The following is a 17,779-nucleotide window of genomic DNA, read 5'->3' as shown; positions in this document are numbered from 1 at the left end:
AGTTCTTAAAAGAAATTTCACAAGATAATTTTCTGAAATGTAATGACTAATGTATAGCAATCATTTTTACAAGAGGTGTTGTCACGGTGACTTACCTTTGCGAACTGCCTGTATGGCACAAACTGGACGATGTCTCGCATGGCGGTCTCGCCGGTCTGAGAGCGCAGACGTCCATCGTCTCCATCGAGGAACTCCATGGCGGTGAAGTCCGCCCCCCCTACTCCGATGATGATGATGGACATGGGCAGACGAGAGGCGTTGACGATGGCACTGCGGGTCTCATCCATGTCTGTGATCACTCCGTCAGTGATGATCAGCAGAACGTAGTATTGCTTTGAAAAGAAGATCATTTATTAATTGGCAAGTTTTAAATAAAGACTAAAATGCTTCTTACATTGTCATATGATATGATCAAGATGTTCTAGATTCGTCCCTTCCAATTCCTTCAAAAGGTCAGGAAATGTATTTTAGAAACATCAAACCTGATTTTTAATGAGCTGCTGTCAATGGGCGCTATCCACATGCAGTTAGGACAATGAGACACTCGGAAATAGAGCATGTGACACACCTGAGTAAATATTTAAAACTGACTAGAATGAATATTTCACTTAGCTCTGGCATTATGTCAAAAGTTAATGATACCTGGAATAAAGGGTTTCAGATGTATCCAGCTATTTTTAAGTACACAACTCAAGGTAGGGCCTCTCCTGAGCAGACACATCTGATGCAATACATTGGATATATATAATGACATCTGAAAATAGCTTCAATGGGCAATCCCTTTTGTTGGGAAAATACTGACTGTACTCTTCTACTATCAGAGTAGCACATGATAACAAAGGCCCTACGTGGCTGTGCACGTAACCAGATGTATGATTACCTAGAAGAGCGTCAGGATCTGTTTTAGGCATATGATAGCTGTGGGACAACTATTAACATGAAGACTCAGCCTCTATGGAGATAGACATATGACTGTCATGTTTATTGCTTACGCAGGCCTTAGCTAATCTGAACTAAGCATAGAATACGGCTTTGAACCGGTATTCATGCATCTTGTGACTGTAACACCCTCTCTTGTATATAAAGCATCTGAAGGACACTGTTCTGGGAAGTATTTGTCCCATGCAGCTCTGTATGTGATGACTACTTCCATTCTTGGAAGGATAATAAATACATGTATTCTGATATTGAAGCTCACGCCGGTGACGAGTGATATTTTTCTTAACACCACATCCATAAATCCCTGTTGCTCTGGTTGAGCTTCTATCAAATCATCCCATTGCATTGTGAAAATGATACATGGAGATCTACTTTATCTGTGAAATATGGAGGGTCTATATGTGCATGAAGGGCAGTTATACTGGTCATAGAAGCCTTCAGTCATATTACTGATGATGGATGAACAGAAATACTCACTGATGCAGTGGTCTGCTGCAGGGCTTGCTTAGCAAAGCAGGCTACGTGGTTGATGATGGGGGAGAAGTTGGTGGGACCGTAGAGTTTGACCTGGGGCAGACACACCCTGTAGGCCTCCACCACACCTTCTACGCCTACACACACACACACACACACACACTTGAGATTGTCACACTGCAAACTTTTGTATATTAAGCTGCATGTGTTCTGTAAAGTCTAGATAATATTTGTTGTAACATGTCTAACAATCTTTCTACATACCTGTACAAAATGGATTTGACGGGTTGAAATTGAGAGGGAACTCATGGGAAACCTGTTCAAACACAATATCATCAGATGTTAGTTCACGAGCCTAACTACCATATATCGGATTCAAACTGCATGCAAACAGCTGCTGTGTCTTTTAGGTGCATTTGCAGTTTTTACAATTAAATGCAAGTCTTACCTGCCATGTGGGAGGGATTTGGGCTCCAAAGCCAAATGCAGGAAACATCTTGTCGCTACACAGGAATGACAAAAAAACATTAGTACGTGAGTGACAAAATATTAAGGTAAATTGCACACAAAGAAATAGAATCTACTAGGGAAATATTTGTACACAGCCAATTCTTTAAAGAATGTGGAAGCCAATTTGCACTAATAATAATAATATTGTATGAGGTTTTGAATGTGGGTTGTATGTGTCATATACCTGTCATAGTCCTGGATGACATTGCCCACAGACCAGATGGCAGAGAGGTACTCGTTGACGCCCTGAGGACTGATGTAGTGCAGGGACTGAGGAGACTTGGGATCCCCGTTGGAGCCTGTGAAGTCAATAGCCACCTGCCAAAAGACATGCAGGGTTTGTTTGTGCCATGGTAATACAAGTGACTAACGAGAGGCATTGATACACAAGTCAAGACTTACGGTGAAGTTGATTTGACAGCCTCCCATAATGTAATCCAGGAAGGTATACTCCTTCACCACCTAAAAGATGGAGATCCATGTTATGAAAGAGCCCATGTATCTCAAAACCAAACTACTTAACTCAGGGTGTATCACGCAAGCATTCAACACAAAAAACAGAACTATACCTGGCATGACTTCACGCTCACAACACCAGAGTTCTTGTAGCCTTTCTTCTTCTGTTTCTTTTTACTGTTCACGCATTCAAACTCTGCCTGAGGACAACACACAACAGCAAGGGTGTTATTACCAGTGGGAAAATTGTGTTCATTGTTAATTAATCTGTCCATTACTTTTTCTATTAATTGGTTTGTTTTTAGGTCTTTGAAATGTAAGAAAATTGTGTTTTCAATTGGTGTTTTTCAGAACCCAGGATGAAGCATTCAATGTCTTTACAATTAGTGAATAAAGGGGAAATATTCTAATTTGGTTTTTACATCCAAACAATGTAAACACACATACTGGAGAGGATCGCGATGCTTGTTGGAAGCGCGTCATCGTGGTCTCAAAGGTTCCAATAAGATCATGCGAGCCATCGTTGTCATAGTCATAACACTCAACCTGGAAACAGGTAAAAGCAAACAGTGGAGATTAAAACAAATTCAATTCAAATGAAAAAAAGTTAAATAACTTGCATATAGAAAACAAAAACACTGAAAAGGGCCAGTTCACCTAAACTAGAAAAAAATGAAGCAGTGTTTACAGCGAGGTCTATGCATCATTATATTATAGTTTAATATATTTTCAAAGACCTCCATTGTATTTGACTGGATGCAGATCCAAAACATCTGGGCAGATAAAACCAAAATGGTTTATTACATTTTTTTGTAATTTGCGTGAACTGACCCTTTATTTCAACAATTACAAATGTAGAAGTGAAAACATGCAAGTGAGATTGAAAACCTAATTCTAGGTAATATACTAGTGTGAGTGGACAGTAAAATGACTAAAGAAGAATGTGTAGTTTCAGACAAATGTATTATGACACGATCAAGTTGGATGAAGAAATCTTGTCGGGCCAGAGATTTCAGGCGGCATCGTGTATTTTTCACACTCCCTTCTACTCCATTCAACCACATCACCCGTAAAGTGATGGCAAGATGAAGAAAGACAGAGACTGTAACACACTGGGTAACTCACTTGTAGTGTATAGTTGAAAACAGCCTCCTTCCTGACATGTTTGCTTCAGAAGTTAAAAAATATACATCATGAAACTGAGATGTTCTGAGAGCCAACATAAGTTTGCTGTGAAAACTCTTAAACATTATCAACGGACGCCATAGCAGGGTAAGAAACACACTGCAGATGTGCGAGTTGTTATGATAGAAAAGCAATTACTTTTATAGGTTTGTCCATGTCTCCTCCACAGAGAGACTGCAGGGTGATGCGAAAGGGTTTCCATGTTGGATTCAAGTTGTTGTTCACCACCTGAGGACAGAATTAATGAAAATTATACAGGTGTAGACTTCCCTATCAGCACACATTTATCAAAGTCCAACTGAAAGCACATTTAACCATCCCTTTTTGAAGTCTAATTTAATGTTCACATGTTTTTAAATGTATTAAATACTTTTTAGTATTAAAGAAGAAGTGTGCCCCATAATTAGAGGTACACTTTCCCAGATGCATTGTTGTTAAGCTAAGCTCCAGAACAAGACAATGGTTGATGTGTTTGAGTCAGTTAAGAAGGAGAGTGCAGCATGAAAGCTAATGTGGGCTGTGGTTCAGTCTGAGGCTCCTGTATTGTGCAGCATGGTGCTGTCAGATGTGTCCCTGTGTTGCGACCTGGCTCAGAAGGCCACAACAAAAAGGAGACACAACACATTAACGGGTATAAAAAGGTGTTTATTTTTGCACAAACACGTCAAAATAGACACTGGGTTTACTCCTCAGAGCCGGTTGCCTGCAGGAGAAAGCAGAGAGCCCCCAGATAGGAGCAGAGAGGCTTTAAATAGCTCCAGGTGCCCTGAATCACCGCAATCACTGGATTCAATGCAGCACAGACGGAACAGCTACACCCTCTCTACTGATGGACCCACAGGGGCATCACAGCCTGCTTTTTGCAAATATGGTTCAAACCAAATTATATAGATTTGAATTTAATCATGCACAAAAATGAGCACAAATGAGCATGATTTGGCTGCTCCCTTCATACACAATAACAACATCCAATTGAACATTTCTTTTGTAACATAAAAAGCCTCAGTGGTATTGGCAGCGGTTAAGTGAGAGCACAGGAAGAGGGTTACAGAACATTTGAGTTGCGAGGGGGACTTCCTATCATTTCTTCAGTAAGACAGATGTGAGTTTTGCCATTGCAAAGGACGCGAGTGTAACACAGCTATATCACCAGTTGTTCCTCTTTTCATACAGACAGCAATAACCGCGTTCACACCGGAGTACTTTTCCCACTTTAGTTCCGATATAGTTCCGAAATGTCGCGTTCACACCAAAAAGAGCCGGAACTAAAATGAGTTCATGAGAACCTTTTTACCCCCTTTTCCGTCCCTGCTAGAGAGAGCTATATTTCTGATTGGCTGGGCGGATTGCAAACCACGCCCCGTAAAACTCAAAAAGTGTTGTGAAGCCACCATTTTATTAGCATTAGCCCAGCGCAGAAACGCAGAGAGACTAATTTATGGCAACACAAAATAAAACATGGGAGCGGGTGGAGATGAGGAGGTGTCGGCGTTCTGGCGATTTACTCGGAAGGCTTCAGTAGAAGCTGCTGGGAGTCCCAGCAGCTTCTACTGAAGCCAGTCCCCAACAACCGGGGACTTCCGGCCGGGGATTTTGGGCGGCATTATACGCCGTGAAGTTGTTTGCGGCCTGCCAGTAAACCCAAAGCAGAAGAAGAAGAAGTGACGTCAGCGGCTTCATTTGCCTAATCCACCCCCAGGGATTTATTCCGGTGTGAACGCGATCTGTACTTTTTCTGATGAACTAAGTTCTCATGAACCTTTGTGGGAAAAGTACTGCGGTGTGAATGCGCCTAATGAATGAAACCTGATAAATGGGAGTTTAACCGACCAGGTAATACAAACTGTTTATCTTCATAGAGTTGTACTATCCCCTTCTGGGAAAGGGGTCGATTTATTTATGAAAGGAAAGAAATCAAACATTGATATCAGAATACTGTGTATACCTCGGTCCTGTGAGCCAGCTGCCATCCAGTTGCTGTCTGCTTGTAGAATTCCAGGTAGGGGTCGGACTTCCCAAAGAAATCCTGGAAATTATGAAAGTAATGAGACACATCAATTAGAAAAATGAACTAAAATGTGTAAAAAGGAATGCAAGAATCACACTCACCTTGTTATCAAGTTTTCTTGCTTCAACTTCAAAATTGGCCACCCTGTTATCTTTGATTTCTTCTGCACTGATCTACAGCACAATAGAGAACCAATTAAATAACAGAAGGAAAGAATTGCAATATTTATTTGTGGCTCTCTCCAACACTCACTGTGATGGTCCCTTTTCCTGCAGGGGATTTTTTCTTCAAGAGAAGGGGTCGGGTCAGTTTTTTACTGGACACAACCTACAAAAACAAGAAGTAGAGGTAAAAGATGAAGCAGCAGTTGAATAAATAGGTTGGTAATCAAAACAGCAGCCTCCAGATGATGAGGCACACCACATCCAAAACAAACTGGCAGAATACACATATGGGGTCATGTTACACAGAAAGCCTACACAGCCCGCTTATCAGAGATGGTAAATATTGATGTGTATCATAGCTCTTATATGTTATCCTACCACTCATAAACCTATGTGCCTGATAGGATTGTGAAGTCAGTTTATCAACAACCCTTTTACTGTTGATAACTTAGAATCAGAAATGTCCAAATTAAAAGTGAAAGTTAAAGTATTCATTGTCTTTTGAAGCTCAAGGACGACTTAAATACATGTAGTGTGAAGAAAAAGAGCCAAAAGCCTCACCTGGCCCAGCGTACACTCCAGTTCCCCCAGGAAGTCATCGTCACTCAGGTCGATACTTTTATTGTCGATGTCATAAATCCCAAACTTCAGTTTCTGCACTATTTCAAAGTAGTAGTCGATGACAAACTTTTTTGCAAACTTTGGGCACAGGCAATTCTGGACTTGCTCAGTGCGTCCCACCTGTTAGGAAAAGTTGGATTGCAACTGTCATGCATACATTTCAAGAGATCCATATGTCAAAAAAGAAGGATGTATTGGAAAATATGCACTGGCGAAACAGGAAATGGATGAGTGAATACTTCTTTACTCAACACTAAATGTTCCATTGGGGGGTTAACCATTAACACTGCTATGTGATTTTCTGTTGCAAGAGCAATAGTACCAACTGCCTCACCTAGGTCAAATGAATTAGGTTAAAAACCTTTCAATTAAACCAGACGATTTTCATAGGAATACAATTTTGCCTTTCATAATAATAATAATAATACATGGTTTTTAATATTGAGTGTTATATGTTTGAGATTCAGACCCAATGACATTTTTACAACAGTTCAATAATATAAACAATACATCTGAAGCTCACTGATATAAAATAAATCCAGATTCAGGCATCCTACTGACCTCATACCACTGGGAGTCAGTGCTGCTCATCAACAGGGAACACATGGGGTCAGACTTTGAGCCGATGTCCTTGTCCAGAAGATTATCACAGGACACAGTCAGCTCCACCTTGGTTACACATTGAGTAGCAGCCATGTCTGCCTGGTAATGAGCTAGAGAAGCAACACAGACATGAAGGGACATAACAGTGTGGACATAACATGTTCAAACGTATTATTTAGGCTTGTTTACGCACACACTTAATGGTATGAATTGTGAAGATGCTAGTCAGGATTAGTTAGCCCTGTGAGGTTGGCATGCAGTCGGTTATTTTTACAAATGTGTGCAATTCGCAATGACGCTACTACGATGAGGCACGTTATAATTCGTTTTAATGGCTGTCAACACAGTTAGCTTTACCATGGCTTTAGCCAGTGCTGCGCTTCAAACATGTAATATAGAGAAGAGCTAGCGTCATACAAATATATACAAAAGTGTGGTGCCTCATTCAGACATTTTCGAGTGAACCAGTAACGCCAACAACAAGTAACGTATTGTGGAAAATGTGACACATAATGACGTTCAACGTTAGCCGGTAGGGAGGATAAGAGCAAAGGAGAAAGTGCAACAGCTAACCTTAGCAAGCTAACTTGGCTAGTATCTAAAATGCTTATTGGTAAATTGGCCACTACTTTGGTCAGCACATTACATTCCGCAGACAAGTAAATTCAAACGTACCGTTAGATGTGAAGCGTTGTAGGTCTCACAGAAGAGAGTGGTAGTGTTTATGTCCAAATATTAAAGCTAGTTTACGGTTAGCAGGTTGGTCTCGCCCTTTCCAATGTAAAAGTATCACCAATACGTTTAACGTTAGATCCTCTGTAGCTGCTCCGCCTTCAACATGCAAAGCAATACGCCCAACGACACAGCACAACAATCCTGTAACAAGAACTCAGACAGTCATGCCGCAATTGTACACTTCCTGACTCTCAGTTTTAACGGATTATGTTTTAAATTATCTGACTCTTTTTAATTGAAAGTTGTCATGGATCCTTGGTCTGGTCCACATAGGTACAATCCTGAAAGTTTTTCCGACTGTTGTGGTCACAGTGCGAATCTGTATGTCTATTTTGTAAGTTTTATTTTGAAGTAATAACTGGAAAACCGGAAGTGTGGTAAATGATCAGATTGGGTACCTTTAAAAATAGTATAACAAAAATAAAACAAGTTTTAGTGCAGTTAACTACGATGAATTTGAAATACTAACTGCCTGCCTGTACTACTACTAACAGTACTAACACTTCCAATAACACGTATTCTTATGATGTTCCGATATAATCACTTAAGAATGCACAACATTGATTAGGAATATGATTCACTACTTAGTGAAAATACGATATTTATTTTATGTCATGACATGAAGGCAGTAGCACAAAAAAAGTTCAAATGTTCACATTTACATAAAATATTTTGCTTAGCTTTCTGTTATATAGATTGAATTTGATCTTGTTTCATGCTTTGCAATTCATATTTACACACAATCATAGTAAACTCGTAAAATATGTAACACATATTAAATATCAGTCAGTATCAAATACACATACATTAAGTGAAATCAGGCCTTATTTATAACAGCCAGTTAAGGTAAGACATGGTGAACTGCTGGTGTAAATCAGTCTGGACATGCATTTACCAAATTAAGCTTTTTCTAATGATTAAATCACTCATAGGGATTCTTCTTGATTAACATTCACATCACCTAATATTATGTAAAAAAAAAGAAGAAACCAAATGAAGAACAAAACAGTAGCAAGGACATGTTTTTTGTTTTTGTCTGTTTAGGTAAACGCATTAGTCCATTATATATGGATCAATCATGTAAACATTGTTGCATTGTGTTAATAGTACGGCTTTGTCCAAGATTGGTGATTTCAATTGAAATATGCCATAGTAAAAAAATTGAAAATATGAAGGAAATATTAGCAGAAACAAGGAGAACACATGAATTACTCCAGCCCTTTCATGTAGACATTCTACATTTTATGTGGACTAATGAAATAACTGGTAAAAGCTAACTTGGTTACTACACAAAAACCAAAGACCTCCAGTCAATTCACACTAGTTTCAATGAATGCCTTAACGATGGTGCAGAACAACCAAATAAAAAATGACTTTAAATCTTAAAAATCCTGGCACTTGTGTCACATTAAGTCTTATGTTACATTAACAATACATCTGTGTTAAGTACATGTTAAAAAACATTTAAGAAATGGCATACCGTATCAGTGTATAATGGCTTTATATTATTAGTGCATACAAGTATTTACAAATCATACCATGAGTCCCAGACTTGATGGTGCATGCTCATGTAGTATATTGAGAATACATCACGGGGGGGGTGCTGATGCTGCGGGGTCAGGGAGAGGTGTGTCTCCTTGAGGTGGTCTCAATCTCACGCTGTTGAAGAAGCTCACCACCTGACCCGGGACTTCTGCCAAGACGCTCTGAGCCAGCATTTCCTGAGGAGCCTAAAGAGAGGGAGTAGAGAGAGAATTACGAGGAGTCAGCGGCAGGGGAAACAGCTGAATGTGCTTATATCTGAACACGAGGGATACGGCTCGTTAGTTTAGCGTAAGACAAAGACAGCAGACGGGGAAACAGCTTGTATCTCATGTTTATGTTATATTAGGGCTGTATTGGATAGTTCAGAGCTTCATTTATAACAGTCTACTGTCAGTTGTTGTGAGCAAAGCGAAGCACGCTCCTGTATAAACTAAGGATCATAACAAATGACGACAAACAAAAAGAAAAGTAAATATGGTACAGTCCCATCGTATATCGTTTTTTTTTTTATGCGTCTAAAAAACAACATGTAAATGAACCATTTACATGTTGTATGGAGCATTATGTGCCTTGTAAAATCTCAAAGCTAAGGCACTGAGCAGTTGCCAGGACCACAGTGGACACTCCAGGAAATGTCTGCTCACTCCCTCACAAAAAAAGCCCTGTAAGAGCACTTTTCAGTTAGAGTTTTCAGCAGTCCACACCCTGCAGTACGTGATGACATAATGTCCCATATACTGTCAAATGGAAAGGTTATAAAAAACAGTGGAATAAACAGCTTGGTGAATTAAGCTAACTAGGTTGTAGAACTATGCTTCTAGTGTTATACATGCAGCTTTGAACTAATACGTGGAAGAAGAATGGACAAAGGGTAAGTGAAACGCTGCGGGTGCTCCTACATTTCTACGAGGGAGTGGGCTCGCTGGGGGGCTTCAGATCAAATTTATTGAAGAAGGAGGCCACTTGGTCAGGCAACTCTGCCAGTACACTTTGGGAAAGGGCTGCAGTGCCTGCCTGAAATAAGATATTTAGACACGTTGTTTAATGATTTTAACGAAGCTAATGTGCCTACAAAGACTTTCCTCTATGAGATAGCTTACATTTTGGAACTGTCTGAATGGCACAAACTGCACGATGTCCCGTATGGCAGTCTCGCCTGTAGGACAGCGTAAAAATCCATCGTCTCCATCGAGGAACTCCATGGCACTGAAGTCCGCCCCACCTACTCCGACGATGATGATGGACATGGGCAGACGAGAGGCGTTGACGACGGCTCTGAGAGTCTGGTCCATGTCTGTGATCACTCCGTCAGTGATGATCAGCAGCACAAAGTATTGCTGTGGATTATTGACATAAAAGGAACAAAACAAGAATTATATTTAAAAAGGGAAGGGGTTTTCACCTTGTATTGTGTGGAAAAGAACAACTGATTGAGACTGTGTCATCCCGTGCTAGATTTGCATACAAAAGCCATCATTTTGGCAGATATTAGACTCACAGAGGCAGTTTCCTGCTGCATGGCCTGCTTGCCAAACTGGGCCACATGGTTGATGATGGGGGAAAAGTTTGTGGGACCGTAAAGCTTCACCTGGGGGAGGCAATACTGGTAGGCTTTGACCACACCTTCTATGCCTGGAAAAAAAAACACAAATACAGATCTTAGAGCATTATTTGATATATATTTCCATGTAACTTAGCATGATTGGAAATAGATAGCACTCTGCAACATGAAGATCAATGTATGGGCCGAAGGAAAACTGCCAAATCAAGTTTCTGTACAAAGTGATTGGAAGCTGCAAATCCATTTTTTGCTTAACTCTATTTGTTTGCAAAATGTTCTCCTGACTGACTTATCAGTCAGTGCTTCAAACATCAAACGCCAAACGTTCCAACAAATGCTCTCATGTTGTACAGCGCCACACTACTTCTGAGAAAAGCAAAATATGCATGTCCCGTTATCTAAAGACTATTTATTATTACCTTCACAGAATGGGTTTGCTGGGTTGAAGTTAATGGGAAACTCGTGGCTGACCTGGAAACACAAACAACCGGGTTCAATGTTACATGTTTTGGTCTGCCGGCCAAGACATATTCCACTCAATTGGTTAACATTTAATTATTTGGGCTGATAAGGATTTCAAATCTAACCAGCATTTTGTAAATGATGCTAGTTTTGTACCATGCAATCAATTATAAGGCTGGATCCAGCACCAACGTTTACATACATCCAAGACACGCTTTGTCATGTATAAAGAAATTAAATTATGACATGGAGATAGTGCTAAACTAATATTCAAGCAAGTTGTAACCCAAACAAATAATCACCTGCCACGTAGGAGGAAGCTGGGCTCCAAATCCGAAAGCTGGGAACATCTTGTCACTACAGGAAGTGAAACACAACAAAGGATTAGACTCGAGCCGCAGACTTTCAATGTTAATTTTCTTCAAAGCTCCATTCAGCCATGACGGAAAATAAGAGATGTACACGCTATATCCATGCCCTGTTTCTCATACCACCATGATACTTTATATATAACAATCTATGTACCTGTCATAGTCCTGGATGACATTACCCACTGCCCAGATAGCAGCCAGGTACTCATTATAGCCCTGAGGGTTGATGTAATGGAGGGACTGAGCGGAGCTGGGATCCCCGTTGGAGCCTGTGAAGTCAATCGCAATCTGGCCATGGGTGGATGGAAAAAACACAGACTCGTAAAAATGTAGATAATGTTATCACAGCATCATAATTATTGTTTCCTAAACACATCAAATCCTCAATATGAACGGTACAAACAACAGATAATGCAAATATCAGGGATAGTTGTTTTTTTGTAGGATTCAAAAACATGTGTAGTACTCACAGTGAAGTTAATCTGACAGCCGCCCATTATGTAATCCAGAAAGGTATACTCCTTGACTATCTGTAAAGACATTTTAGAAACAAAATATTATTTACCTGTTCATAACATGTATATCACAACTTACATGATCAGCTACAGCATTGCAGTACTGTTAACCACTTTTATTCTTGCAAATTCCTTTAGATGGAGTACGCATATACTAAAACAAATGAAAGTATTTGTTACGTAATAAAAAATCTATTTAAAACCAAAATACCTTGCATTTTTTAACAACGATAACACCAGAGTTTTTGTATCCTTTCTTCTTCTGCTTCTTCTTACTGTTGATGCATTCAAACTCGGCCTGAGAAGAGAACAAACACAATACCAAGTGTCAGGGAGACCCTTTTTTATTAATGCATCCAATAAGTTCCAAAACACCAAGAAAGAGCGAGAGATCTCACCGCATATGTTTGTGATCCCTGCTGTATTTGGGCGAGTGTTGTTTCAAAACATCCAATAAAATCATGAGATCCGTTGCTGTTGTAGTCATAACAATCCACCTGAGACAGACAGACAGTTAGGAGAAACAAGACAAATCCAGTCAATTCTCTTGAGCAAACATTTGTATTTTACTTATTTAACTATCATCAGTGTTTGAACATCAAAGCAGATGAGACAGAAGCATGCTTTGGGGTTGAAGTACAGATGTAACACCCTGATATTGAGAAATCTAAGAGAAACACACGCAAGCCTTTTACTGGAAGGGGAACTACCTTTTAGAGACACAGTGGTGATTTCATTGTTGAGGAAACAGGAAAAAGAAAGGTGAAGACACAGCATGGAGCAACAAACTGTGTGATGCTACAGTCAGTCTACAGCAGGGGTCGGCAACCCCTGGCACGCGGCACCGTAACCAGTGGCACACTAGGAATAAGTGGAATAAGTGTGCAAAAATATTTTAATTGTATTTTCGGATCCTTAACGAGACCGCCGCCAGAGCGCGTCTCCCCGTTACCTGCAGAAGGAAGCCATGCACGCAACGCAGCCCCGCTCTCTTTATCTCCAGGTGACTTTCTGCCGCTTTCCTCCGTGGTGCAGTGCTGATCGTTTCACCACGGAGGAAAGCACTTCACTTATTGCACTAGGCCTACCCATAAGGAGCTGTACAAATGCCACAGTTTTTGCGTGGCTGTGTATTTAGTTGAAAGCCCAGTGGCGATCTGCTCATCTCTCATCGAAATAATATGCTACAAAGGGGCGGACTGGCCATCTGTGTGTTGCACTTTCCTGTCGGCTCCCACACCGTAGTCGAGGAGGGCAGAAGCAACAAGCTTCAGGTTCAATAACCCACTTTAGCTTAAATGACTGGAGAGAGGCGAGCTCTTCTTGGGAGGACGTTGCATTTATTTAGCTGTTCTTCTGTTTCACAAAATACATCACAGACCTGTGTTTTTCTGCTTCCTCGTTTCACTTCCAGAAACATACACACGTTCCCCCCTCACTGTCGCTCTGCCATCCACAAACACACATGCACAAGCCACACCCCTCTCTCTCTCTCTCTCTCTTAAAGGGACAGCGATTTCATCTCACTCTGCATGACCCTAATATCATAACATGTGTGCTCTGGAGAATCACAGAACGGACGATCGTCCTTATTATTATGCCGTTTAAACCAATTATTTAAATGTGTTAAATTCGGCATCATGTAAGTTGCGCTGACAGGTCCACACACTGCTTCCCCTCAACGAGGCTCCCCCGCCCTCCTGCTGATAGTTCACGAGCGTCAAGCTCCTCAACCGCCCGCCCCCCCCCCCCCCAGTTGATAATTCTCGATCGTTGGCACGCTGATCAATTTTTTTTTTTTTTAAATGGCACTTCATATCAAAAAGGTTGCCGACCCCTGGTCTACAGGGTGGATATCTAAGAAAGCTCATGAATAAGTAAAAAAGGTATCTATCTTTACGGAAAATCTGTTGGTCGACTTACCTGTGAATACATAATTATCAGGTTATTTAAATTAGTATGCTATGTTAGTAGGCCACTAGCACTTGTGGTTATATATACATTTCATATCCTTTGACATACAAATATATTCAATATTAAATACCTGATTTATCCCATCATGATCAAAGAAATATGAGATCAGTTTTTTATAACACATATGCTGTATATGCCATGTAGAAAGGCAAATTAGCAACCTCATAATACCTATTCAGCGCCTTGGATTTTGTTCTACTTTGACTTAAAATGTAGCTTTATACATACTTTAAGTTCTTATTCTGAGTTCATGCTAGTGCCCCATTGTCTGACAAAAGTCAATGTTCAACCAGTGACTCACTTTACTCGCATCATTCAACAGGTAAGTTGACCAACAAGCCACACTCCTCAAGTTCGTAAGATAGATGCTAGAGTGTAAAGGTCTTTGTCCTGTCACAGACACTGCACCCTACACGTGAAGCACTCACGCTGGAGACAGTAAACTCACTTTCACCGTAGACTGGGAAGCAGCTCTTCCAGACAAGTGTGCTTTTAGAGGGTTAGAGATTGGAAAGAAAACACAAAATACATAAACTAAATGCTAAAAAAAAAACATGTCCTTATCTAGACAATCAAGGAAACATAGCCGGGGGGTTCTATTGTGGTTTTGATTCAGTCTTTTGGTGATCTTACAGAACAAAATTAAATTCCATTAGTGATCAAAAATGTTTGGTTTTCCTTGTTGACGTTCAGTGGAGCTGAAAAAACACACCATATATACATTTTTGAAATAGGCTTGACCTGCTATAGGTGTATTACGACAACTGTGATATTTAAAAAAGGAAAATTGGATAACACATAATAAATAACAATTTCTATAACAAATTATAATTTATTCAGCAAAGCTAATCCATCACTGAATGAAAAACTGATAATACGCCAGCATGAAAGACTGACAGCAGATAAAGGCTGCCGTGTCATCATTCACAATTCCCTACAGTCAAAGTGGATGTGTGTGTGTACCTTTATAGGTCTCTCCACATCGCCTCCACAGAGGGCCGGAAGCGGGATGCGGAAGGGTCTCCATGTTGGGTTCAGGGTGTTTTTCACCACCTGCATGACAGTACAGATTAAAAAAACACTCTGAAAGGTGACATGCATCAACTGTAAACTCCAAACTGTCAATACACATTCTGGTTATGACTTTATGCGCCCATGTATCCTTGGGCACGATATATAGTAATGATGTGAAGCATGCTACACAGTGAGTATATCTGTACCTCTGTCCTGTGAGCGAGCTGCCATCCAGTTTCTGTCTGTTTGTGGAATTCCAGGAAAGGGTCGGATTTGCCAAAGAAATCCTGGAAATAAGTAAGAAAATAATAGGAGGTTCAAATAAATAAATAACCCAATAATACTCAGTGTTGGGGAGCACTATATCAACGTGTTTCACACTAGATGGATGAATAATGCATCCGGCTGTACAAAGCTTTCAGCAATAACCCTATGATCATTTCAACATCTTTAACTCCAGTAGGTTCATATACAATATTTGAAACTTGATTCCGAAGCAATCAATACCTTTTTATCCAGTTTTCTACCTTCAGCTTCAAAATCCACCACCCTGTTGTCTGTTCGTTCTTCAGCACATATCTACAAAACATGCAACAGCATTGTGTTACAAATAACCGCATAAGACAATTATGACAGTTGGCTTATTGACAATTTAAATCCAATACGACTCACAGTGATGGTCCCTTTCCCTGCAGGTCTCTTGTCCTTATGGACAAGTGGTCTTGTTATATTTCTTGAGGATACAACCTGGACAGAAACACCCTTTTCTGAATCACACAATCACTGGATATGTCACAGCCTCAACACAAATCTAAAATAATAATTCAACAGAAAAAGAATAAGGCAAATGTGCTAACCTGTCCCATGGTGCACTCCAGTTCTCCCAGGAAGTCTGCATCTTGCAGACTGCAGTTTTCGCTGTCAATGTCGTACATTTCAAACCTCAGCTTCTGCACCATCTCAAAGTAGTAGTCGACGACAAAACTCTTGGAAAACTTTGGATTTAAGCAGTTCATGATTCTCTCTGTCCGGCCAATCTAAAACAGATACAAAAGATAAAAAAATACATTTTTTTATACAGAATCAGAAACTCTTTTGACTCAAAGCCGGTGCTGACATGTCCAAAATGACAGCAAATAGATCCATAAGAATGAGGATATTTCTTGAATTTTTAGATCAACTTTTTAAACACGCTTACCTCACACCAGTGAGCCCCTGAGGAGTTCATGAGGAGCACACACAGAGGGTCAGACTTTGAGAATGCATCCATGTCGAGCAGATTCTCACAGGAAATGCTCAGTGCCACTTTGGTCACACATTCAGGGACCTTTGGCCCTGGGGAACCAACTGCTGCCATGACAGCCTGGAAGAAACACACTCACACACAAACTGACACACAGAAACACAGATACAAATCTTAAAAAACTGAAAGGAAACATTTTGCCACACCCAGTCATTCAAGTTAGGACTGACTTATACTGAGAGCAGTAGAAATATGCTTTTTGTGTAACACTTGCTTCATCGTCCTGTTTATCTAGCTGACGTTAATACTTTTAGATTGTCAAATAGTTTCCTTGGTTGGCAGATACAGCCTACGAAGAGGACCAAGCAAACACACCAAACTGCATCAAAATCCATTGGTTTATCAATAAAAATGTGTAGCAACATTTCATAGAAGTCATGTAATGATTCATTACGTTTGTATAGTTAACTCGGCCAACACATTTCATTAAATGTAGGATTTATCAAACGCTAAACGGAGTGCCATCCAGCGGTGAGGTAACGTTCATCTGGCTCTCCGGATGATACTGTCCCATACGGGGGCTAGAGTTAGCTGAAGCTTGTATTGGATACATTAACAATTAGAGTCAAACACTCAACTTTGTCATATATGGTCTATTCATGATAAAGCCATCTTAGCAACGTTAAGGAAACTTAAGGTAACGTTAATGGGACAGAAAAGAACGGACCGTGCTGTCGGAGCTTTTACCAACGTAAGCTAACGTCAACGTTACATCGGCGGATGATTCGAAATATGTTTATGCACGTTTATTGCTGTTAAAATACATGTATGTAAACTGTTATTATGGAGTATCTTACTTTACTTTAACGAGTTGACGCCTATTTGCTTTGAGCTAACGTTTAATGTCACATGATACTTAAGTAACTAAAAAAGGCAACGTTAACGTACGCCTATCTCCAGTAAGTAAGCAAACTAACTTAAAACCTAGCGTTATATTTATTTTGACAGTTAAAACAGAATAATGTCAATAGTAGTTTCACTTTATATGTCTTACCTTGTTAGCTACATACGCTAGCTGTGGGCTGTGGTTTGCTGTTGGCAGAAATGACAGGAGGAATGGGAGCTGGCTGTGGTGGGCGGGGGCCAGTGCGCTCGTTTCCAGTTAGAGGGACACCCGTCCCTTATGGCGTTATATTTGTGCCTCCATCCTGAGCACGCAATGAAACATGTTGAGCATAGAAATGCGATTGAGCGCACACTTGAACATTTTTGAGCACAGAGAAATATATTTTCTCTCAAAAAACTCCTGCTCCGTGCGCAAGCAGACCGCTGCACGCGCTCTCTCTCCCTCGCTCGCTAGACCTCTCCACCCTGTGCGGTTATGGCTAGAAAGGATCCG

General features: G+C 40.4%; 1 protein-coding gene across 4 annotated transcripts in view; it reads right to left on the bottom strand.

Moving 5' to 3' along the window:
• LOC307026482 (copine-3-like) overlaps positions 1–17,779 on the bottom strand; it is a 20,528-nt gene extending 2,749 nt beyond the window's left edge. The window contains exons 1-17 of one of the 4 annotated variants that reach the window (XM_079661873.1): positions 17,435–17,779; positions 16,336–16,526; positions 15,995–16,174; positions 15,810–15,884; positions 15,645–15,716; positions 15,344–15,424; positions 15,087–15,176; positions 12,548–12,646; positions 12,361–12,447; positions 12,105–12,164; positions 11,789–11,922; positions 11,566–11,620; positions 11,221–11,272; positions 10,739–10,872; positions 10,341–10,577; positions 10,140–10,254; positions 9,285–9,425 (exon numbers count right to left, since the gene is read on the bottom strand). In XM_079661873.1, the coding sequence (XP_079517999.1) occupies positions 10,144–10,254; positions 10,341–10,577; positions 10,739–10,872; positions 11,221–11,272; positions 11,566–11,620; positions 11,789–11,922; positions 12,105–12,164; positions 12,361–12,447; positions 12,548–12,646; positions 15,087–15,176; positions 15,344–15,424; positions 15,645–15,716; positions 15,810–15,884; positions 15,995–16,174; positions 16,336–16,494 (1,626 nt within the window). In that variant the 5' untranslated portion in view covers positions 16,495–16,526; positions 17,435–17,779 and the 3' untranslated portion in view covers positions 9,285–9,425; positions 10,140–10,143. Of the gene's footprint in view, positions 1–95; positions 333–1,416; positions 1,551–1,677; positions 1,730–1,861; positions 1,917–2,107; positions 2,242–2,325; positions 2,386–2,492; positions 2,580–2,826; positions 2,926–3,702; positions 3,793–5,509; positions 5,591–5,673; positions 5,746–5,824; positions 5,900–6,297; positions 6,478–6,918; positions 7,071–7,635; positions 9,426–10,139; positions 10,255–10,340; positions 10,578–10,738; positions 10,873–11,220; positions 11,273–11,565; positions 11,621–11,788; positions 11,923–12,104; positions 12,165–12,360; positions 12,448–12,547; positions 12,647–15,086; positions 15,177–15,343; positions 15,425–15,644; positions 15,717–15,809; positions 15,885–15,994; positions 16,175–16,335; positions 16,527–17,434 lie in introns of those variants that run through there. The other 3 variants (XM_079661871.1, XM_079661874.1, XM_079661872.1) reach the window with 3 other exon arrangements.

Source organism: Notothenia rossii (assembly GCF_949606895.1).
Source record: "Notothenia rossii genome assembly, chromosome: 12".
Taxonomy (NCBI): domain Eukaryota; kingdom Metazoa; phylum Chordata; class Actinopteri; order Perciformes; family Nototheniidae; genus Notothenia; species Notothenia rossii.
The sequence above is the reverse complement of the archived record's forward strand: the minus strand, read 5'-3'. Positions and strand labels throughout refer to the sequence as shown.